Source organism: Vidua macroura, chromosome 16 (genome assembly GCF_024509145.1).
Source record: "Vidua macroura isolate BioBank_ID:100142 chromosome 16, ASM2450914v1, whole genome shotgun sequence".
NCBI lineage: Eukaryota > Metazoa > Chordata > Aves > Passeriformes > Viduidae > Vidua > Vidua macroura.
Genome location: NC_071586.1, coordinates 1,838,999 through 1,856,594, shown reverse-complemented (window position 1 = coordinate 1,856,594; position 17,596 = coordinate 1,838,999). Strand labels below are relative to the sequence as shown.

Sequence of the window (17,596 nt, the reverse complement as noted above, 5' to 3'; positions counted from 1 at the left end):
TGCTCCATCAACACAGAGCTTTTAGTGAAGATTCCCATGACAGCCCTCCTTGCCCTTGTCCTCCACGCTTTAACAGGCCACAGAGGGCTTTGAGGGCTTACCTGTAGCAGGGAGGGGTTGCTTCTACTGTAGCTGCTGCTGCTGCAGGGCTGACTCTTCTACTGCTGGAATTGTCACTTCCACACCTGCCAGAGTCCTGGGTTGTTCTTCTCCTCGTGCAACCCCTGACCCTGGAAGGGCAGGAAGGAAACTCCTGCAGCTCCAGCTGTCTCCTGCAGAAAGAGCTGGGAGCAAGGCCTGAGGCTGCTGTGTGCCAGACCCCAGAGTTTGCAGCCCTCCCTGTGATGCCTTGGGAAGGCTGACCTAGAACAGAGACTAGACAGAGCTAAAGAATAAAGCAGGGATTTATTAGGAGGCCTCAGTGGATACACCTTGGGCAGCACAGGAGCCCAGCCAGGGCTACACCCCAGGTGAACTCAAAATGGTCACAAAATGCACAACTGGTCACAGGGTCTCTCAGTTTTATAAGTCCTGGTCCATTTGCTTATTGGAGTTAATTGTCCAGTTGCAGCTTTAGCTTATGAAATCCCATCCTTCTTGGTTTTCTCTCTTCAGTTCACGTTGTTTGTGCTCTTGGGCCTGAGATTTGGATCATTTGTCCTTGGTCCCCAGCTAGAGCAGGAACTGTTTTGTCTCCCTGCTCTGTGAAGAGAACTCGCTATCTTCTAATATGAAGTTCAGAAGTACACACTAAAGCAGCACAGAATCTGAAACATAGAAAAGCTAAAACCTGAAGCATCACCCTGGCATTAAGCTCTGGGCTCCTTATAAAGCCTCTTTCTGCTAAGGGCTAATATTTTTCCCCACTCAATCTTCTTTCCTTTCCTGGACATCTCCAGAGCACAGGGGTAAAAAGACTTTCCTAAGGTCATCTTCCCTCCTTCCCTAGTGCTGAGTCACCACTGCATTCACCACGAGAACAGATTTTCATCTGCAGAGACTCAAAAGAATCTTGAGATACACAAATAATCTGGGCCCTTCTACTGACAGCATGAAGGACAGGCTGGCAGCCACAGACAAACATTCCTGTAACTTTCACTGAGGTTTCCCAAAGCTCTGGGCTTGGGATGTGAGGGAAATAACTCAGTTGTCCAGGTGTTTTGTTGTTGCCCTTGTCAGAGAGGTGCTGGCCAAATTGCTGCTACACACAGCACTGTGGTGTTACCCCATGGCTGCAGCACCCAGAGAAGTGAGAGGTGAAACATGTAACACATGGACCAGGGCTCAGGTGAGCCAGGATGGCCCGAGGTTCTCACCCTCTTCAGCCCTGCTAGAGCTGGTGTCACCAATCACCTGGTGGGAGCAGCAGGGCAGTGCTGGAGTCACCATCCCTGGAAGTGGCCAAAAAATCAGTGGATGTAGTACTTCCTGATATGGCTTAGCCGGCACAGTGGTGTTTGGTCAAAGGTTACACTTGATCTTGGAGGTCTTTTCCAACCTTACTAATTCCCTGAAAGCACATGGGTTGGACAGTTCCCTGGGCAAGATAAGCCAGGACTGGCCTGGCAGGGGAGGGAGCCGGGATGGCAGGGCAGGGAGCCCGGGCTGCCCAGAGCTGTTTACACACCTACTGCAAAGCTGCTCATCTTTCTTAGCTGCCCATAAGCCATGACTCCTAACCCCCTCTGGGGCACATTCAGGCAGGGCAGGAATTTAGCTCAAGGGATATCAAGCCAGGGTTTAGATGGTGTTTGACCTACTTTGTGACTGCTGTGGCATCACAAGGAGCACTGCTGGGGGGACACAGGCTCTGCAAGGCAGGAAACACAGAGAGAAACAACAGCCCCTTTCACTGAGCAGCTGGTGGTGGATTTGGAGAGGGGAGGCTGCGTTCAGGCCCCTCTGAACAAGGGGCTCCAAATACTGCCTCAAAGTCTGCAGTTCCTCCTCAATCCCACTGCCAGCCAGGGTGAAGGTGTAAGCAAGTGGATGCAACTTGATCCAAGGCAGCCACCACCTTCCTGGCAAAGCATTCCTTCACAGAACTCACACACGTGGGACTTTACCATCAGCACAACCTTCACAGTGACAGAAAGCTTCAAGGACTCCAAGTTTTACCTCCAGTATCTCCTCGTGAGGCAAAGGAAGCTCCCTGGGAGGAGGGGCTCTGCATTGCCAGGCTCAGGGGCTGCTGCCTGCCCTGCCTTGGGCACAGGGCTCATGCAGGGGCCCCACACACTCACACTCCAGGGCTGCTGTCTGTAAAGAGGGAAAGGTCAGGCTCAGTCCCAGATCTGCCACCTCTAATCTGACCTGCAGCTGGAAATAAAGGTGTGGCAGCAACTCCCCTGTGAGTGAGAGGAGACCACCAAACCACAGTGAGACCCACTGTCTGCCTCTGCTGGCAGAACTCCATAGGCCACAGCTGGGTTTTTATACAAAGACATTTATCCTCATGGGCTTAGGTGAGGAGCTGAGGAGGTGGTGAGACAGGAGCTGTCCCTGAGAAATCATCTCTGATGCTCCAAGGGCTGGAGCCCCTCTGCTCTGGAGCCAGGCTGGGAGAGCTGGAGAGGGACTGAGGACAAGGGATGGAGGGACAGGACACAGCGAATGGCTTCCCACTGCCAGAGAGCAGGGATGGATGGGATATTGGGAAGGAATTCTTCCCTGGGAGGGTGAGGAGGCCCTGGCACAGGGTGCCCAGAGCAGCTGTGGCTGCCGCTGGATCCCTGGAAGTGTCCAAGGCCAGGCTGGATGGGGCTTGGAGCAGCCTGGGACAGTGGAAGGTGTCCCTGTCCATGGCAGGGGGTGGAATGGGATGGCCTTTGAGGTCTCTTCCAACTCAAAGCACTCTGGGATTCTATGAAATACTCCAGACAGAACAGGACAGACCAAGCTACTGCAGCTGCATCTGTGCAGGAGTTTTGGATGTGATCCCAGCATCAGCACAGAGGAGACTCCTGTGCCCTGCACCTACAGGACAGGAAGGACTGGGAGCAGCACACAAGTGACACACTCAGAGCCCACAACAAGGGCTCCAGGCCGTGCACATCTCTCAGGGCACTGAACAGCAGCCAGTGTCCTGCTGCCCTCCAGAGCATCAGCACCCAGCTCCTCACTGGCACTGGCTATTCCAGCCTGTCCTGCTCTGGCCTTGGATGGGACTGGATGGACTGGAACTTTCAGAGAAGAAGCCCAGGCTGCCCAGACAGGTGTAAATAAAATGCTGTAGCACTGCACAGAAGTGAGAACTAACATAAACCTCTGCTCCAAAGTGCAAGTGTTTCCCTGGGCTGTGGACCCTGAGTGTTTCTTTCCAGGAAATCTTTCATGAACTCCATGAGAATGGAAAAGCCAAATGCAAGGAAAGGCATTTGAGCTGTTCCCTCTGAGGAAGCACCACCTGTCCTGGGGTTAGAGGTGTATCCCTGGAGACCTTCTGTTGTCCTCAGACAGCAACACCCAGTTTTCAGAGCACCCCCCTCTGTATCAGAGCTTTGTTCCAGGGTGGAGCAATGGCACTTTGGAATGGAACCTCTTGTCTGTTCCATGTTCCCTTGCTGTGGAGCACCTTGTGTAGCTCTGGCTCTGACATTTGTATCCTCTGTGTCCAGCAAAAGGTGCTTCAGGAAATCTTCTGGCTCTACCAACCCCTCTTTATCCTAAAAGGTGAAATATTTCCAGCAGGATCAGTAGTCCAGGGTGAAAGTAGACAGATCTGCACCTGTGCAGAGTCCACACTGTGAGAGGCACCAACACTCCAGGCTGTGCCAATGCAATGCTGGTGAAAAACCACAGCTGAACTGAAAGGTGAAAATCCTCCCCAAAGAGGCAAAAAGGTGCAAAAAGAGCCTGAGAAGGAAGGCAGTGCCAACTGCAGAAGTTGCTGAGTGTGATGAAAGGAGACAAAAAGCCTTTGTCTGCACTGCACAGTGTTGGATGGCCACCTTATGTGCACCTACATGCTCTGGAGTCTCTTACATAAGCACAGGATCTGCAATGTTCTATCCAGCAGGAGCAAAAATAGAGTTCTGCCTCCGCCTGAAATTCCTGCAGTGGGGGCGAGCAGGGGAACAGCCCCTCCCAGCCTCCCCTGCCACGCTGGGATCCTCCACACTGAACCTTCCCACTGAAATTAGAAGGTGTTTGGTGCCAGAAAGTACCTGGCCTTTCAGGTTCCCACTGAGGGGTTCAAAAAGTGACCACTGGGCTTTCCAAATGAAGCAGCAAATTTGTTCAGCCCTTCCAGATGTGCAGCTGCTGCCTGTGGCACCATTCCATGCACACATCTGGGATGGGAATGCTGAGCACCCAAGTGAAAGCTCTGTAGGAAGGATTTGTAGTCTCATTCTTGCTTACTGCAGCTTCCTGTGCTCACCCTAGATATACACCTGCCTAAAACTGTGCCTAAAAGACATTGGCTCAGGAAGAATCTGCCTGGGAATCAGGCTCAGCTCCATTTCCTAAGCCACCTGGAAATCAGTAATCCATATTTCTGGGAATCCTAGAGAGGCAAGTCAAAGACTTCTCCCCACAGCACAGCATTGCCAGAGAAGATGAGAAGGACTCACCCAAGCAGAGAGTTTTTGACAAGTTTCTCCTCCAAGTTCTGCTGCAGGGAACTGCCTGAGGCTCCAAAGAACATTTACAGTCCAAGGAAATGAAAACCTTCACCCAAGTGTCTGCATCAGGATCTTTGAGGAGACCTGTGGAGAATGACAGAACAACTCTGGTATGAGAAAATGAGGTGTTTCATCAGCACTGAGAAACAACAGAAATAAAACAAGTGTGAAATGAGGGATGCTGCCTGTGTGGGAGTCTGGCTGCCTGCAGCACACATGGGTGCTGGCTGGGCTGGGGACTGAGCTGCTGACTTCATCACTGACACCTCTGCAGGCACCTTGAAAAGTGTCCTAGAATAAATCTTATTAAATTGACAGAAACATCACTATTTTTGAGTTAGCCTTCTGTGAAGGAAGACTGAGATCAGCCATCAGGCTGGAGTTAGGAAGCTGGGTTTCACCACCTGCCACACTCCTTCAGCCCCACTGCCACTCCTGTGTGGAAGAGGTTTCACAGTGACTTCTGTGAGCCAGAGAGAAGTTTGAGAAGAGGATCCACTTCTACCCCTGAAAGAATTTCCTACCAAGGTCATTGACATAAAAACCAAGAAAGAAAGAAGGATAAATAAGAGAAACCTGTTCCAATGAGCACTTTGTTTGTCTTTCCTGACCAATGAGTAAAGTGTAAACTTATGCGTCTTGTAAGGATGTATAAAAAGCATGCATGCTAAAATAAAAACAGGGTTTGAAGCCTTCTGGAAATGGAGTGTTGCTTTGTATTGTCTCAGCTACGACGCTCCTGCACACCAGGCTGGACACACACAGATGTCACCCGCAGCACACGGAGAATGTGCTCTTCATTAGTGGCTCTGTGAGCAGCTAAGTGAGAGCTGACGCCATTAGGCACCTTCTTCTGAGTGCTCTGCAACCTTTCCCAAGCGTGTGAGGGCTGTTTTCCTGCACGGACACCTGCTCCAGACGGGATTTGTTTGAGATGTTCCAACAAAATAGCCCGGCTGTCCCTAAGAACACGAGGGGAGGGCTGACAACGCTGCTTGTGCACCTGAAAATTCCAGCGCTGTTTTAGGGCAGCCCCAGCGGCCGTGCCCGGACGGGACGGGCCCTGCGCTGCCGAGGGCCGGGAGCTGCTCCGCGCTGCCTGCGCTCCCTCTGCCGGCACCAGAGCTCCGGGAGCAGCCTCTGGGAAAAGCCTCTGGCACCGCCCTCGCCTCCCGAGCGGTGCCCACGGCTCCACAACGAACAGAGTTTATCCTACAAAGGCTTTTCCACCGGCACGGTAACAACCAGCGCAGCGCGACTGTGCTGGAGCAAACGGGGTCAGCTTTCCTCGGGCAAAGCCACGCTCTGGACCGCCAGGCTACAACCACGAATTATTTATTGGTACAAACTCGGGAATAATTTACTCAAAACGATGTTGGATAAAGCAGCTGGATCCCTGCTGTTTGGAGACGGACCCCTGCTTGTCCCAGCCAAGAGCTGAACAGAGGAGAGGGAGCAGAACACGGTCTCTGAACACGTGAAGCAGGATGGAAGCAGACCCCGCACTGCATGAGGCACCCGAACAGCTCTGGGAGCAAAGCCAGCCCTGCACAGGGCAGCTGGCGCAGGTATTGCATGGGCTGGTGTTTCCAGAGGTGGATTTTGGAGGGATCTGAAGCAAGAGGTGAGTTCCTGAGAGCAGGAAATGGAGCCCTGGAGTGCAGTCCTAATGACCTTCCTGACGACCCCTGAGGCTGGGATCGCGTTAAGAGCTGGGGTCTTACCCCCCAAAATGAAGCCAGCAGCGTGTGCTCTGCAGAGGAGCTCCCCAGCCCGGCGCGGCTGGAGCTCTGCCCTTCTGCTCTCGCAGCACGGCCCGGGGCAGCTCAGAGCTCCTCTTCCCGAGCTCCCTGCCCGAGCTAGAGGGGCTGCCCGGTACCACAGCGGCTGCCCCGCAACCGCACTGGTGTAACCACGACTAGTGTGCAGTCACGACCGCAACGACAGAGACAGCGGAGGCAAAACAGTCTCATAAACACCCGGCAGGCTGTCTCCGGGCCAGCGGCACAGGGCAGCTCAGAGGCGGCAGCAAGGAGGCCGCGGCCGGGACACCTCGCACCGGCGGAGCCTCGCACCGGTGTCCCCGTTGCCATGGGAACGGGTCGTACCCGGTGTCCCCGTGTCTCGGCCCCGCCGCTCCGCGCCCCGGCACGATGGTTCCGCGGGGGGCGGTGACAGCGCGGGGGGAGCACGGCCCCTTTAAGAGCGGCGCCGCCATGATCTGCCTGGTGCTGGGGCTCTTCGCCGGCCTCTTCCACAGCGGTACGGAACGGGACGGGACCCCCGGCCCTGGCTCTGAGGACCAGGGATCCCCACCCCCCTTGTGCCTGAGGGCCAGGGACCTCCCTTCCCCGGGAGAGACCCCGCGGCTGAAGGCCCGGGCCAGGCCCCCCTGTGCCCTCTGCGGCCAGGACCGCCCTGCCCTCCCCTGCGGGAACCTGGGAACCCCCTGTGTCCCCACGACTGAGGGCCTGCGACCCCCCTGTGCCCGCTTGGCTGAAGGCCCGGAGGCGTCCCCTTCCCCCCTCAGACCTCTGCCCTGTCCCTGCAGCCTTCGGCGGGGTCAATGAACGAACCTTCGTGGCCATCAAACCGGACGGGGTCCAGCGGCGCCTGGTCGGGGAGATCATCCGGCGCTTCGAGAGGAAGGGGCTGCAGCTGGTGGGGATGAAGCTGCTGCAGGTGAGCGGCTGGGCCCAGCCAGGCTGGGGGTCCCTGGAGTCGAGGAGCCCCTGCAGCCCCCCAAGCCTCGGCTGTGCTGGTAACTGCTGGGGGTTCTGCCTTCATCCGGCCCGTACAACCTGCTGGTGTCGTTCCAGCAGCAAATCCTCGCAGCTCAGAGGAGAGTTGGCACTGGGAGGGGCGATTCCAGCTGTGGGGAGCCTGTCTGCCCTTGGCTGTGCCTGTGCTCCAGGGCTGTCACTGTAAGCTGGCAGCTGGAAACTCCTCTCCGTGTCAGGCTCCTGCTGTTTCACTCCTGGAACTGAGCATCTGTGCAAGAGCTTAATTCTCTTAATTTCCTGCATCCCTGAGGCGCAGCCCTTGCCCAGATGCCCCGTGTGGGAGCAGACTAAGCTCTGTGCTCTGTGCAGGCCTCGGAGGAGCTGCTGAAGGAACACTACATCGCCCTGCGGGACCGTCCCTTCTATGGCCGCCTGGTGAAGTACATGAGCTCCGGGCCCATCGTGGCCATGGTGAGTGCTGGCCAGGGCCCCTGGGCCAATGAACAGGGACAAAGTGCAAGGTGTGAGCAGCAGTGGCTGTTGGCACAGTGGAAGGAAGGTGATATCTCCCCTCAGAGGGTCTCTTGAAGCTGTACTGAACTGCAGGGATGTTTTCTGTTGTAAGTTAAATCATAAAATGGTTTGGGTTGGAAGGTACCTTAAAGGTCTCGTTCCACCCCTGCCATGGCAGGGGCACCTTCCACTAGACCAAGGCTGCTCTAAGCCCCATCCAGCCTGGCCTTGAGCGCTTCCAGGGATGGGGAGAAATCCACAAACAGTTTGGATTATTTTCCAAAATCACCTTTGGAAGACTAATTTGGAGAGACCATTGCTGTCTCTCACCCGGTGAGACAGCACCGGTGGGGAATTCAGAGGGCAGATGTGATCTGCTGGGGCAGCTGTGGAAGCTGATCCTGGTTTTCTCTCCTGTAGGTCTGGCAGGGCCTGGATGTGGTGAAGACAGTTCGCACCATGATTGGGGAGACCAATCCAGCTGAATCCAGGCCTGGCACCATCCGAGGAGACTTCTGTGTGGAAGTCAGCAAGTGAGAGCTTTGACTTCTTCCTTCAGTGTTTCAGGGCATCCTGTCCAGGCATTCCTGTGCCAGGCCTGCACGAGCCATGAGTCTGCATTCCCAGAGCAGAAGTTCTCCCTTTTGTGCTCAGACCAGAGCTGAGCTCTGCTTCCCAGAGTTGGCTTTAATAGGAGGAAGAGCCTGGGTTGTGTCTTTCCTTCCTCCTGAGTCCTCTGTTGAAACCAGGAGAGCTTTGCCTGTTTTCCTCTGGTAATTGGGACTGTCAGGCTGTGAAGAGGAAGGGGGGCTCCCACTCAGTCCTTTTGTGGGAGCAGGTGAATATCCATGGGTGGTGACCTTGGGTGGCCCTAGCCTCTTACTGAACCATCCTAGCTTAGATCTGTTTCCTGGTATCTGATACAAAACCTGCTTTGATGGAAGGGGGAAAATCTGGAGGCACAGCTGCAATCCCTGACATAAAAAATGCACATCCCAGAGTTACAGCCACTTGCAGCTCCTCCTGTAGCAAACAAAAGGTTCCTCAGCAAAGGAGGGGGCAGTGCTGGGAACTGGCACTGCTGGAAGGATGAGTGGTGTGGGATAGGAGGGGATATTGTGGGACAGGACTGGCTCCATTGCTTTAATGAAATTGGCCAAGGGGGAATTTAGCAGGCTGCAGCATCCCTCTCCCACCTTTCTCAGCTTGGTGAGAGCTGCTCCCTCTCTCCTTGCCCACAGGAACGTGATCCACGGCAGTGACTCGGTGGAGAGTGCCCAGCAGGAGATCTCGCTCTGGTTCCGCCCCGAGGAGCTGCCGTGCTGGGAGGACACGGCTGCACACTGGATCTACGAGTGAGCAGCGATCCCAAGGGAAGTTCATCTTCCTGCTGGGACACAGCACACCTCCATCCATTTCATGGCAGCTGCTGGGGCTGGCTGCAGATCCTCTGTGGGATTCCTCTTGTGTCTGTGGGATTCTGGGAGCTGGGCTGTGCGTGGAATGCTGGTTCAGCTCCTGCCAAGGGGAGCTCTTCCTTTTTTTCTCTCTCTGCTCTAGTAAGTAGTTGGTATTGTTGCTCTGTTTGCTGCAGCATCTTAAATCCCAAGTAGCTCAAGCTGATTAATTGAAGCAAAACTCGGGCTCTTGGCCCATTCCTGGGTGTTCTCATCCCTGCCTGGAGCAGGAGAATGTGTGTTCCTTGCTGCTGGGAGAGGTGCTGGTCACGAGGTGATGGGCTTGACAATTTACCTGCATTTCTAGAAGGCTTTTCACCAAAGGCTCTTAAAGAATTGGGCTGCTGTAGGATAAGGGAGCAAATTCTCATTTTGGAGTTCACTCTAAGACAAGGAATGAAGGATGGGACAATTCTCTCTCCCTTGGTGGGAGCCCTGTGTGCTGGGACTGGCAGAAGCTCACCCAGTTTCAGATGTGATGAATGAGTCCGTGGAAGAAAGATTCTCCAAATGCTGCTAAACGCACAATTCCTCAGGCTCTGCTTCCTGGGCTGTGGCTGCTGGGAGTGGGAAGCAGCTCCTTCAGGCCTGCTCTGGTTCTCTGGGGCTGCATGGCCCTGACCCAGCCTGACACCAGATTGTCCCTCCATGGTCACTGATGCGAGGCAGCAGTACTGGGGCAGCCACAGAAATAGCAGGGGGAGAGGGAGGCAGGGAAGGATTTGTGGACCTGGGGCTCGGGAAGGACTATTTAGGGGAGTATTTACCTCTCTCTTGTGCACAGCAGAGGCTGTGGAGTCCTGGCACTGAGCTCTGGCAGGTCTTGAGATCTTCCTTGTCCCCCTGAGAGCTTGCAGTGGAGCTTTTCTGCTGGGAGGGTATCTGGAAACCAGTTTGTAATGGGCTGGACACCACCTGTGAGCTGTGCCTGGGCCACCCAGCTCCTCAGAGTTGTGCTGTGTCTGAGCTCCCTGTGCAGCCTCACCAGAGCAAAAGGACAGGGACAGTGATATGGAGTCCTGCCATGGAACAGGGACATGGATAAAACAAGGGAACAAGATCCCCAGGGCTTTACTGTGTGCAGGATGAGTTTGACCTGTGCCCTAAAAGCCTGTCCCTGTGGGTCCTCAGTTTTGTAGGTGCTGGGGAATGAGGGCAGCTCTTAGGGAGCAGAGTGAAGTCACCCCCCCTCGTGCTCCGTGCTGGTCCCACGGTGGTGGGGCTGAGCAGGGCAGGGCTGGGAGGTCTCCCTCTAGTGAGTGGGGCTGTCCAGCTGCCTCAGCCAAGGCTCCTCCTGCCTTGGGGCCTTCTCCAAGCACCTGTGTCCAGCTCTAAATACCTGACAGATCCCATTTGTTCCTGGAACTTGTCCACTTGGCTGAACTTGGAGTCTGGCTGCAGCAGGGCTGCAGGAGAATGCGCTGGTGAAGACCGAGGTATGAAGCCAGTGGGAGGAAGGCCATGTTTGTTGTTTAACAGATGCACTGAGAAGAGCTGTTGGCACCAAGAACTGCCAGCTCTAACACAGGAAAACTGTGCCCAAATAGCTGAGCTTCGTCTCCTTCGTCTCTGAGCCTCTTCCTGAAGGATCCCTCTTCTCCCTGACTACACAGACAGGATTTAAGATGCCTCCTGTTTGAAAGTGCACTGAACTCCAGTCAGATAACAGACCTGACTCATCAAGCCACAGTCCCAGGCCAGTCCTCTCCTCTCTGTGTGTGTAGGTTTGGTGTCTGCCATGACCTCGTCCCACTCTGGGGCAAGACGGAGCAGCAGCTGCAGGGAAAGGGCCCCCAGAGACACTGCTGGGAGCAGGTACAGGAGCTGAGCTCTGGGGGTCTTCCTCGAGCCCCTGGGCACTTTTAATTGCTTTGCATGTTGTTTTCTGCTGCTTTTCCTCTGTCCAAGACTGTGCTAAACTGTAATAATAAATGTAGAAGCTGTCTGTTGTTCCTCTTGGGGCCCTTGAAGGCAGGAGGCTGCAGGTGCTTGTCAAAAATAGCCTGGGCAGCAGCATGGAGGGGAGGTTTTGGGTGCAGCAGTTGTGTGTCAGAGCTGGAGGAGATGAAGGCAGCAGAGATGCCCTTGTCTCTGCCCTGTGCAGGGCTCTTGTGCTTCTCACTGAAGCAGAAGTCTGGCTGGGGTGATGTTCAGTGGAGCCAGGCTGATGCTGCAGCACCACATGCTCATAGCAACAGAAACAGCAGGGTCTGTGCTCCTGCAGGACTCGCAAAATTCCAAAATAGTTGGGGTTGGAAAGGACCTCTGGAGATCATTCAGTTCCCTGTCAGAGCAGAGTCACATGGAGCAGCCATCACAGGAATGTGTCCAGGTGGGTTTGGAATGTCTCCAGAGCAGGAAACTCCACGCCCTCCCTGGGCACCTGCTCCCATGCTTTGCCACCCTCAGTGTAAAGAAATTCTTCCTCATGTTGAGGGGGGACTTCTTGTGTTTTATTTTCTGGCTGTTGTTCCTCCTCCTGTTGCCTGGCACCACTGGAAGAGCCTTGCAGCATCCTCTTGGCTGCATAGCCCATGTCAGACCCTGGTTTCTGCTCCTGGGGCTTTTCCCTGCATTTCCAGCAGTGCATTTGCTAAGGAGTTAGGTCTGAGCTAGTGCTGTCAGCCAAACACAAACACAGAGTATTTGAAAATGAAAGAGGGTTAAAAATTTTATGTTCTCTCTGTAGCTTTGCTCCATGTTCTCTCTTCTGACCTGTTCTCTCCACAGTTTTGCTTCCAGCCCCGTTAGTGGGAACACAGAGCTCCAGCCCCAGTGCAGAGCAGGACAATCCCCTCCCCCAGCCGAGCTGTACCCAGGGTAGAGTTGGCTCTTGGCTGCCACTGATGGCTCCTGCTGAAGTTGCTGTCAACCCCCAGGTCGGTGTGCTGGGCTGCTCTCCAGCCTCTCATCCCCCAGACTGTGTCCCCAGCCCTGTCCCAGGTGTAGAGTCCAGCACTGCTGCTGAATTTCACACAGGTTGTGAGTGCCCAGCTCCCTGTAAGGGCCCTTTGGGGCTCCACAGCCCCTTCCAGGTCACTGTTGTTGGCAGACCTGCCTAATGTATGTTAAATTCCTGAATCTGGAGCATTTCTGAAAACATTCAAGAGCACCAGCCCTCGAGCAGAGCCCTGTGTATACAGTCCCACTGGTGACTGTCCTTTTTCCCTGCCCTGGAAAATCCAGTTCCATGGGATTAATGGGATTTTCTCCCTCTTTTCCCTGGATTTGGAAGGGTCTCCTTTCATTCCAGCCTCATCCCAGCTTTGCTGCCATATCCAGCCACCCAAATCAGGGGATTTTTGAATCTTCCTGCACATCTGGATGTCCCAGCCCCTTCCCCAACATCCCTGGAAATTCCAGGAAAACCGGGCTGGATACAGGCAAAGCCATCTGGGGCCATTCCTGATGTGACCCCATTTACTGTAATCCTCTGAGCTTGACCTGGCACTGCCTGCTCATCCATGTAAAGGAATAAACTCACTGTGTGAGGGACAGTTTATCCAAGAGAGTGTTAGAGATGGCAGCAAAAGCTTTGCTAAAACCCCAAAACCACCACATCTACCGTCTTCCCTTGGTCAGCACAAAGATGACTGACACAGCTGGGAGGAGGGGCTGATTGCTCAGAGGGTTGTGTGGCCCTTCAAAGGGACCTTGAGAATGGCAGAGGGGCAGAGAGGAACCTTCTGGAATCCAGCACAGGCAGAGCAGGGTCCAGCATCTGGGGAGGAACAACCCCAGGCACCAGGCTGGGCTGGGGCTGCAGCTCTGCGGAGAAGAGGGTGACACCAACTTGTTCTGACCAGCCAAGGGGGGGCTCCTGGGGGTGTGAGGGAGGGGATCCTGCCCCTCTGCCCAGCCTGTGAGGCACACCTGGAATGCTGTGCCATGACAGGAGGGACATGGAGCTCCTGGAGCTGGTCTGGTGGAGGCTGTGAGGATGCTGAAGGGTCTGGAGCATCTCCCTGTGAGGAAAGGCTGAGGGAGCTGGGGCTGCTCAGCCTGGAGAGGAGCCCCAGCTGAGAGGGGCCCTCAGCCCTGGGTGCAGGGAGGGGCAGGGCAGAGCCAGGTTCTGCTCCAGGGCCCAGCAATGGCACCAGAGCAGTGACTGAGCCCAAGAAGTCACAAATAAACACGACAGAAAACTTCCTTGTACACTGGAACAGGCTGCCCAGAGAGAGAGTGGAGTTTCTGTTACTGAAGATATTTCAGAACTGTCTGGACACAGCCCTGTGCCCTGGGCTGACCCTGCCTGAGCCACTGTGGGTTCTTCCAGCCTGAGCCATTCTGTGACTCTGGGGAATCAGTGCCTGAGCTTCTCACAATTGGGAATTAAGCAGGTGAAGCAGGACCTTCCCCCTGTGAGCCCACACTGGCTGTGACTGCTGCCTGCGTTGTCTCTCAAGGGGCTTTCAGCACCTCCCTAAATAACCTCCAGGATTTCAGCAGACACTGAAGTGGGATTGACAGGCTTGGAGGATGCAGGGTCTTCTTCCTTAAGTCTGCTTGAGAACTGGGACATTTAGCACCTTCCACTCAACAGAGATCTGTCCAGACTCCCCAAACCCAAAAATGACGGAGAGGTCCCAGGATGACATCGGTCAGCTCCGTCAGTGCCCGGGCTGGATCCCATCGTGTCCCGTCCAGCTGGAGCAGCCAGGCCCGAAGAGGTTCAGGGTCTGCTGGGAGTTGTCATCTCCAGCCAAGGCGTTCCAGCACAGGCCTGCAGCCTTATCCACACGAGCCACTGTTGAGATATATTAGATTACTCTGTTGCGCCTTATCGTTATACACATTCCCTACGTTGCATTTCATTCTATGGTGGAAACCTGAGCTTGTTTAAGGGACACGAGGGGCAGGATGAACGCAGCTTCCTGGAGGCTTCACGCCCCTATGAGGCTCCACCAAACGCTGCTGGGTGAGTGAAGCGGCCGCGGGGGCGGCTTCTCCGGGCGCAGCTTCTCTGGGCGCTCCCTCAGCGGCCGCCGCCATCTTCCCGCCCCTCCCGCCGCCGCGCGCGGGCCGCCGGGACGGGGCGGTGCCGGCGGCGGGGATTGGCGCGCCGCCATCACGTGGTGAGGGGCGGCCGTCCGCGAGCCTTTCCCGCGAGGTGTGGCCGCGGCGGCGGCCGCTGATTGGTCGCGGTGCGAGGCGCGGTCGCCGGGGCGGTCGCTGATTGGCCGTGGCGCGCGCGGCCCGGCGCGAGGGCAGCACCGCCCCCGTGACGCGGGCGCGGGGCCGGAGCGGGCCCGGAGCGGCGGCAGCGGCGGCCGCGTCCCGCCGGCGGTGAGTGAGGGCGGGCGGGCCCGCGGCCCGGCACCGCGGCCTCGGGCCTCCCCTCCGCCCCGCGGGCCGCGCTCCCTCCAGCGGAGCTGCCTCCTCGGGCCCCGCTCAGCCCTGGGCCCCGCTCAGCTACCGAGTCCCGCTCGGCCCCCGCCGGGGCCGCTGTCCCGGAGGCAGTGGTGAGCGGGCCTCCGTGCAGCGGGAGATCAGGCGGCCCCGGGAGGTGCAGCCTCGGCCCCGGGAGGTGCAGCACAGCCCGGTGTTTGTGCCCAGGGCTCCTGGGCCGCGTCAAAGCGAGTCTGGCGGGCTCGTTCTGTTTCCCCGGCAGCTGGATTTCCTTCAGCCCTTACAAATGGAGCGCTGTGGTGTGAGGAGAGAGAGCTGCGATGGAACTGGAGGGATAGCGAGGAACTTCCAGTGTTGGAGGGAAGACTAGTACCAGGATTGACTTCTTTCTTTCTTTCTTTCTTTCCTTTTTCTCTCTAACGATTGCAGCAAGCGCTCGCAGCACGGCCCTTTGTCAGTTCCCGGGAAAACTCCAAAACAAGCGCTTGTTCTTCTGTCAACATCCTCAGTTATCCGCGGTGAAATCCGTCGGTGCAGCCCGACAGACCTTTCCTAATGCAATGGGAAGGATGCCGTGAGGGCTGGTAAGGTGGGCCATAGCCATGACAGAGCCCCACAGGGTGTCGTTCACCACTCTGCACGGGCCCCTGAGCAGCAGCTTCCTGAAGAGGTCTCGGAAGGACGAGGGAGAGCAGCCCCCGGAGGCGGAGCCGGCGGCCACGGCCGTGCGCATCACTCTGACCCTCTTCGAGCCCGACCACAAACGCTGTCCCGAGTTCTTCTACCCAGATCTCCTCAAGAGCTGTCGGGGGAAAGTAAAAGGGGGTTCTTCAGGTGACAAGGTGAGTGTCCCTGGGGGGCTACGGGAGCCTGTGTTGTAGCTGAGGGTCTCGAGGGCTGTCTCAGCATCGCTGTTCTGAGAGTTGGGTCTGTGCTTGCTGTGAGGTGCTGCGAGGTGGGAGGAGGGTGGGTGAGCATCCTGCAGGCAGGAGAACTGACCCACAGGCTGGGGTTCTTGCTGTCAGGCCACAGTGTGTCACTCCTTTGCCCTGGCTGGAGTTTGGTGTTGGGAGGGTGTTGTGCTGCTGGCAGGTGAGGGATGTGATGCTCGTTCAGGTTGCAGTGGCTGGATCTAAAGTGAGTTTTGGTACCTGGGTGGCTGGCAGGGAGAAAGAGCTGTTTTCCAAAAACCACCAAAGGAGACATGAATGAAAACTCCTGTAGCATCTAAAGTTTGAGTTAGGAGTGTTTGTCTATGAAAAGAAACTTACTGGATTCTGTTCCTTTTACTGTTTGCCTTCAGGTCTGTTAGCAGTCAGTTGATGTTTTATGCCACTTAATTTTGTTTTTTGGTTTTTTTGGGGTTTTTTTTTGTTGTTTTTTTTTGGTTTTTTTTTTTTTTTTTTTTTTGAGGGTTAGGAGGAGCAGAGGCAGGTAGAAAATGAGCTAGGAGAGCACCCAAACCACAGGGACACTCTCAGAATCCCAGCATAGTTTGGCTTGGAAAGGGCCTTAAAGCTCATCCCATTCCAGCCCCTGCCATGGGCAGGGACACCTTCCACTGTCCCAGGCTGCTCCAAGCCCCATCCAGCCTGGTCTTGGGCACTTCCAGGGATCCAGGGACAGCCACAGCTGCTCTGGGCACCCTGTGCCAGGTCCTGCCCACCCTCCCAGGGAACAATTCCTTCCCAATATCCCATCCAGCCCTGCCCTCTGTCAGGGGAAGCCATTCCCTGTGTCCTGTCCCTCCATCCCTTGTCCCCAGTCCCTCTCCAGCTCTCCTGGAGCCCCTTTAGGCCCTGCAAGGGGCTCTGAGCTCTCCCTGGAGCCTTCTCCTCTCCAGGTGAGCACCCCCAGCTCTCCCAGCCTGGCTCCAGAGCAGAGGGGCTCCAGCCCTTGGGGCATCTCCATGGGCTCCCGTGGACTCTGTCCAGCAGCTCCACGTCCTTCTGATGCTGGGCCCCAGGGCTGGGCAGCTCTGCAGGTGGGGTCTCACCTGAGGGGCAGAGGGGCAGAATCCCCCCTCCTGCTGCCCATACCAGGGCTCAGCCCAGCCCAGGGGGGTTTCTGGGTGCTCATGGCTGGGACAAGTCCAGCTGTCACCCACCAACAGCCCAAATCCTTCTCCCAGGGCTGCTCTAAATCCCTTCATCTCCCAGCCTGGACTGATCCCACAGGTTCCAGGTGTAGCACCAGCATTTGGCTTGGTTGAACCTCGCGAGGTTCCCATGGTCCCAGCTCTCCAGCCTGCCCAGATCCTTCTGGATGGCCTCCCATCCCTCAGGTGTGTCAACCAGACCACACAGCTGGGTGGCATCTCCAGACATGCTGAGAGTGCCCTGATCCCACTGTCCGTGTCACTGATGGAGATGTTGATCAGCACTGTCCTAAAGGTTCATTCATCTGAGCTTCTGCCCAGCTGTTCCAGTCAGGATGGGTTTAATTCCTGTGGTTTTGGTGGCAGTGTGACAGGATTGGGTGTCATTGTTTTACCCCTTTTGTTTCTGCAGAAGAAAGACCCAGCTGATCCTTTCAATGATGAGGAAAAGGAAAGGCATAAAGTGGAGGCTCTTGCTAGGAAGTTTGAAGAGAAATATGTAAGTGTTTCTTTTTGAAGTTATGTTATTCTTTGGACTGGGCAGTGCTGTTCAGGTCTCAGGCAGTGCTTTTAATGCTCACTGGCTCTCGAGTTCCTGTTCTCCCCCAGTCCTTTATCCTGGCCTGCCGTGTGCTGGTTTTTATGTTCTTTTTCTGTCTCAGGGCTGCAAAAATAGTTCAGATTCATTTATAAATCAAATGAGTCTGATTAAAGTGAATTACATGAACTAAAGTGAGCAGCAAATCACTCACTGTGATTGATAAAATTGAATTTTCCTGAAGCAAAAACAAATTCCTACGCCTTGTTGCTGTGGCAGGATGGAATGTTCCA

At 55.7% G+C, this 17,596-nt stretch overlaps 2 protein-coding genes across 15 annotated transcripts in view; both read left to right on the top strand.

Moving 5' to 3' along the window:
• Positions 1 to 6,739: 6,739 nt before the first annotated feature.
• Positions 6,740 to 11,263, top strand: NME3 (NME/NM23 nucleoside diphosphate kinase 3). Its single transcript, XM_053992156.1, has 5 exons — positions 6,740 to 6,887; positions 7,177 to 7,307; positions 7,718 to 7,819; positions 8,282 to 8,394; positions 9,103 to 11,263. The coding sequence occupies exons 1-5, from the start codon at positions 6,779 to 6,781 to the stop codon at positions 9,218 to 9,220; spliced, it is 573 nt and encodes a 190-aa protein (XP_053848131.1). The 5' UTR covers positions 6,740 to 6,778; the 3' UTR covers positions 9,221 to 11,263.
• Positions 11,264 to 14,562: 3,299 nt separating this feature from the next.
• The window catches only part of UBN1 (ubinuclein 1), a 28,303-nt gene continuing 25,269 nt past the window's right edge, over positions 14,563 to 17,596 (top strand). For 13 of the 14 annotated variants that reach the window (XM_053991695.1, XM_053991688.1, XM_053991689.1 and 10 more), the window contains exons 1-2: positions 14,715 to 15,509; positions 17,178 to 17,264. In XM_053991695.1, the coding sequence (XP_053847670.1) occupies positions 15,270 to 15,509; positions 17,178 to 17,264 (327 nt within the window). In that variant the 5' untranslated portion in view covers positions 14,715 to 15,269. Of the gene's footprint in view, positions 14,605 to 14,714; positions 15,510 to 17,177; positions 17,265 to 17,596 lie in introns of those variants that run through there. The other variant, XM_053991681.1, reaches the window with a different exon arrangement.

Coding starts and splice junctions, on each gene's coding strand:
- NME3 (XM_053992156.1), top strand. CDS start 6,779: ATGGTTCCGCGGGGGGCGGTGACAGCGCGGGGGGAGCACGGCCCCTTT. Junction 7,308..7,717: donor TGGGGATGAAGCTGCTGCAG/GTGAGCGGCTGG, acceptor TGCTCTGTGCAG/GCCTCGGAGGAGCTGCTGAA. Junction 7,820..8,281: donor CCGGGCCCATCGTGGCCATG/GTGAGTGCTGGC, acceptor TCTCTCCTGTAG/GTCTGGCAGGGCCTGGATGT.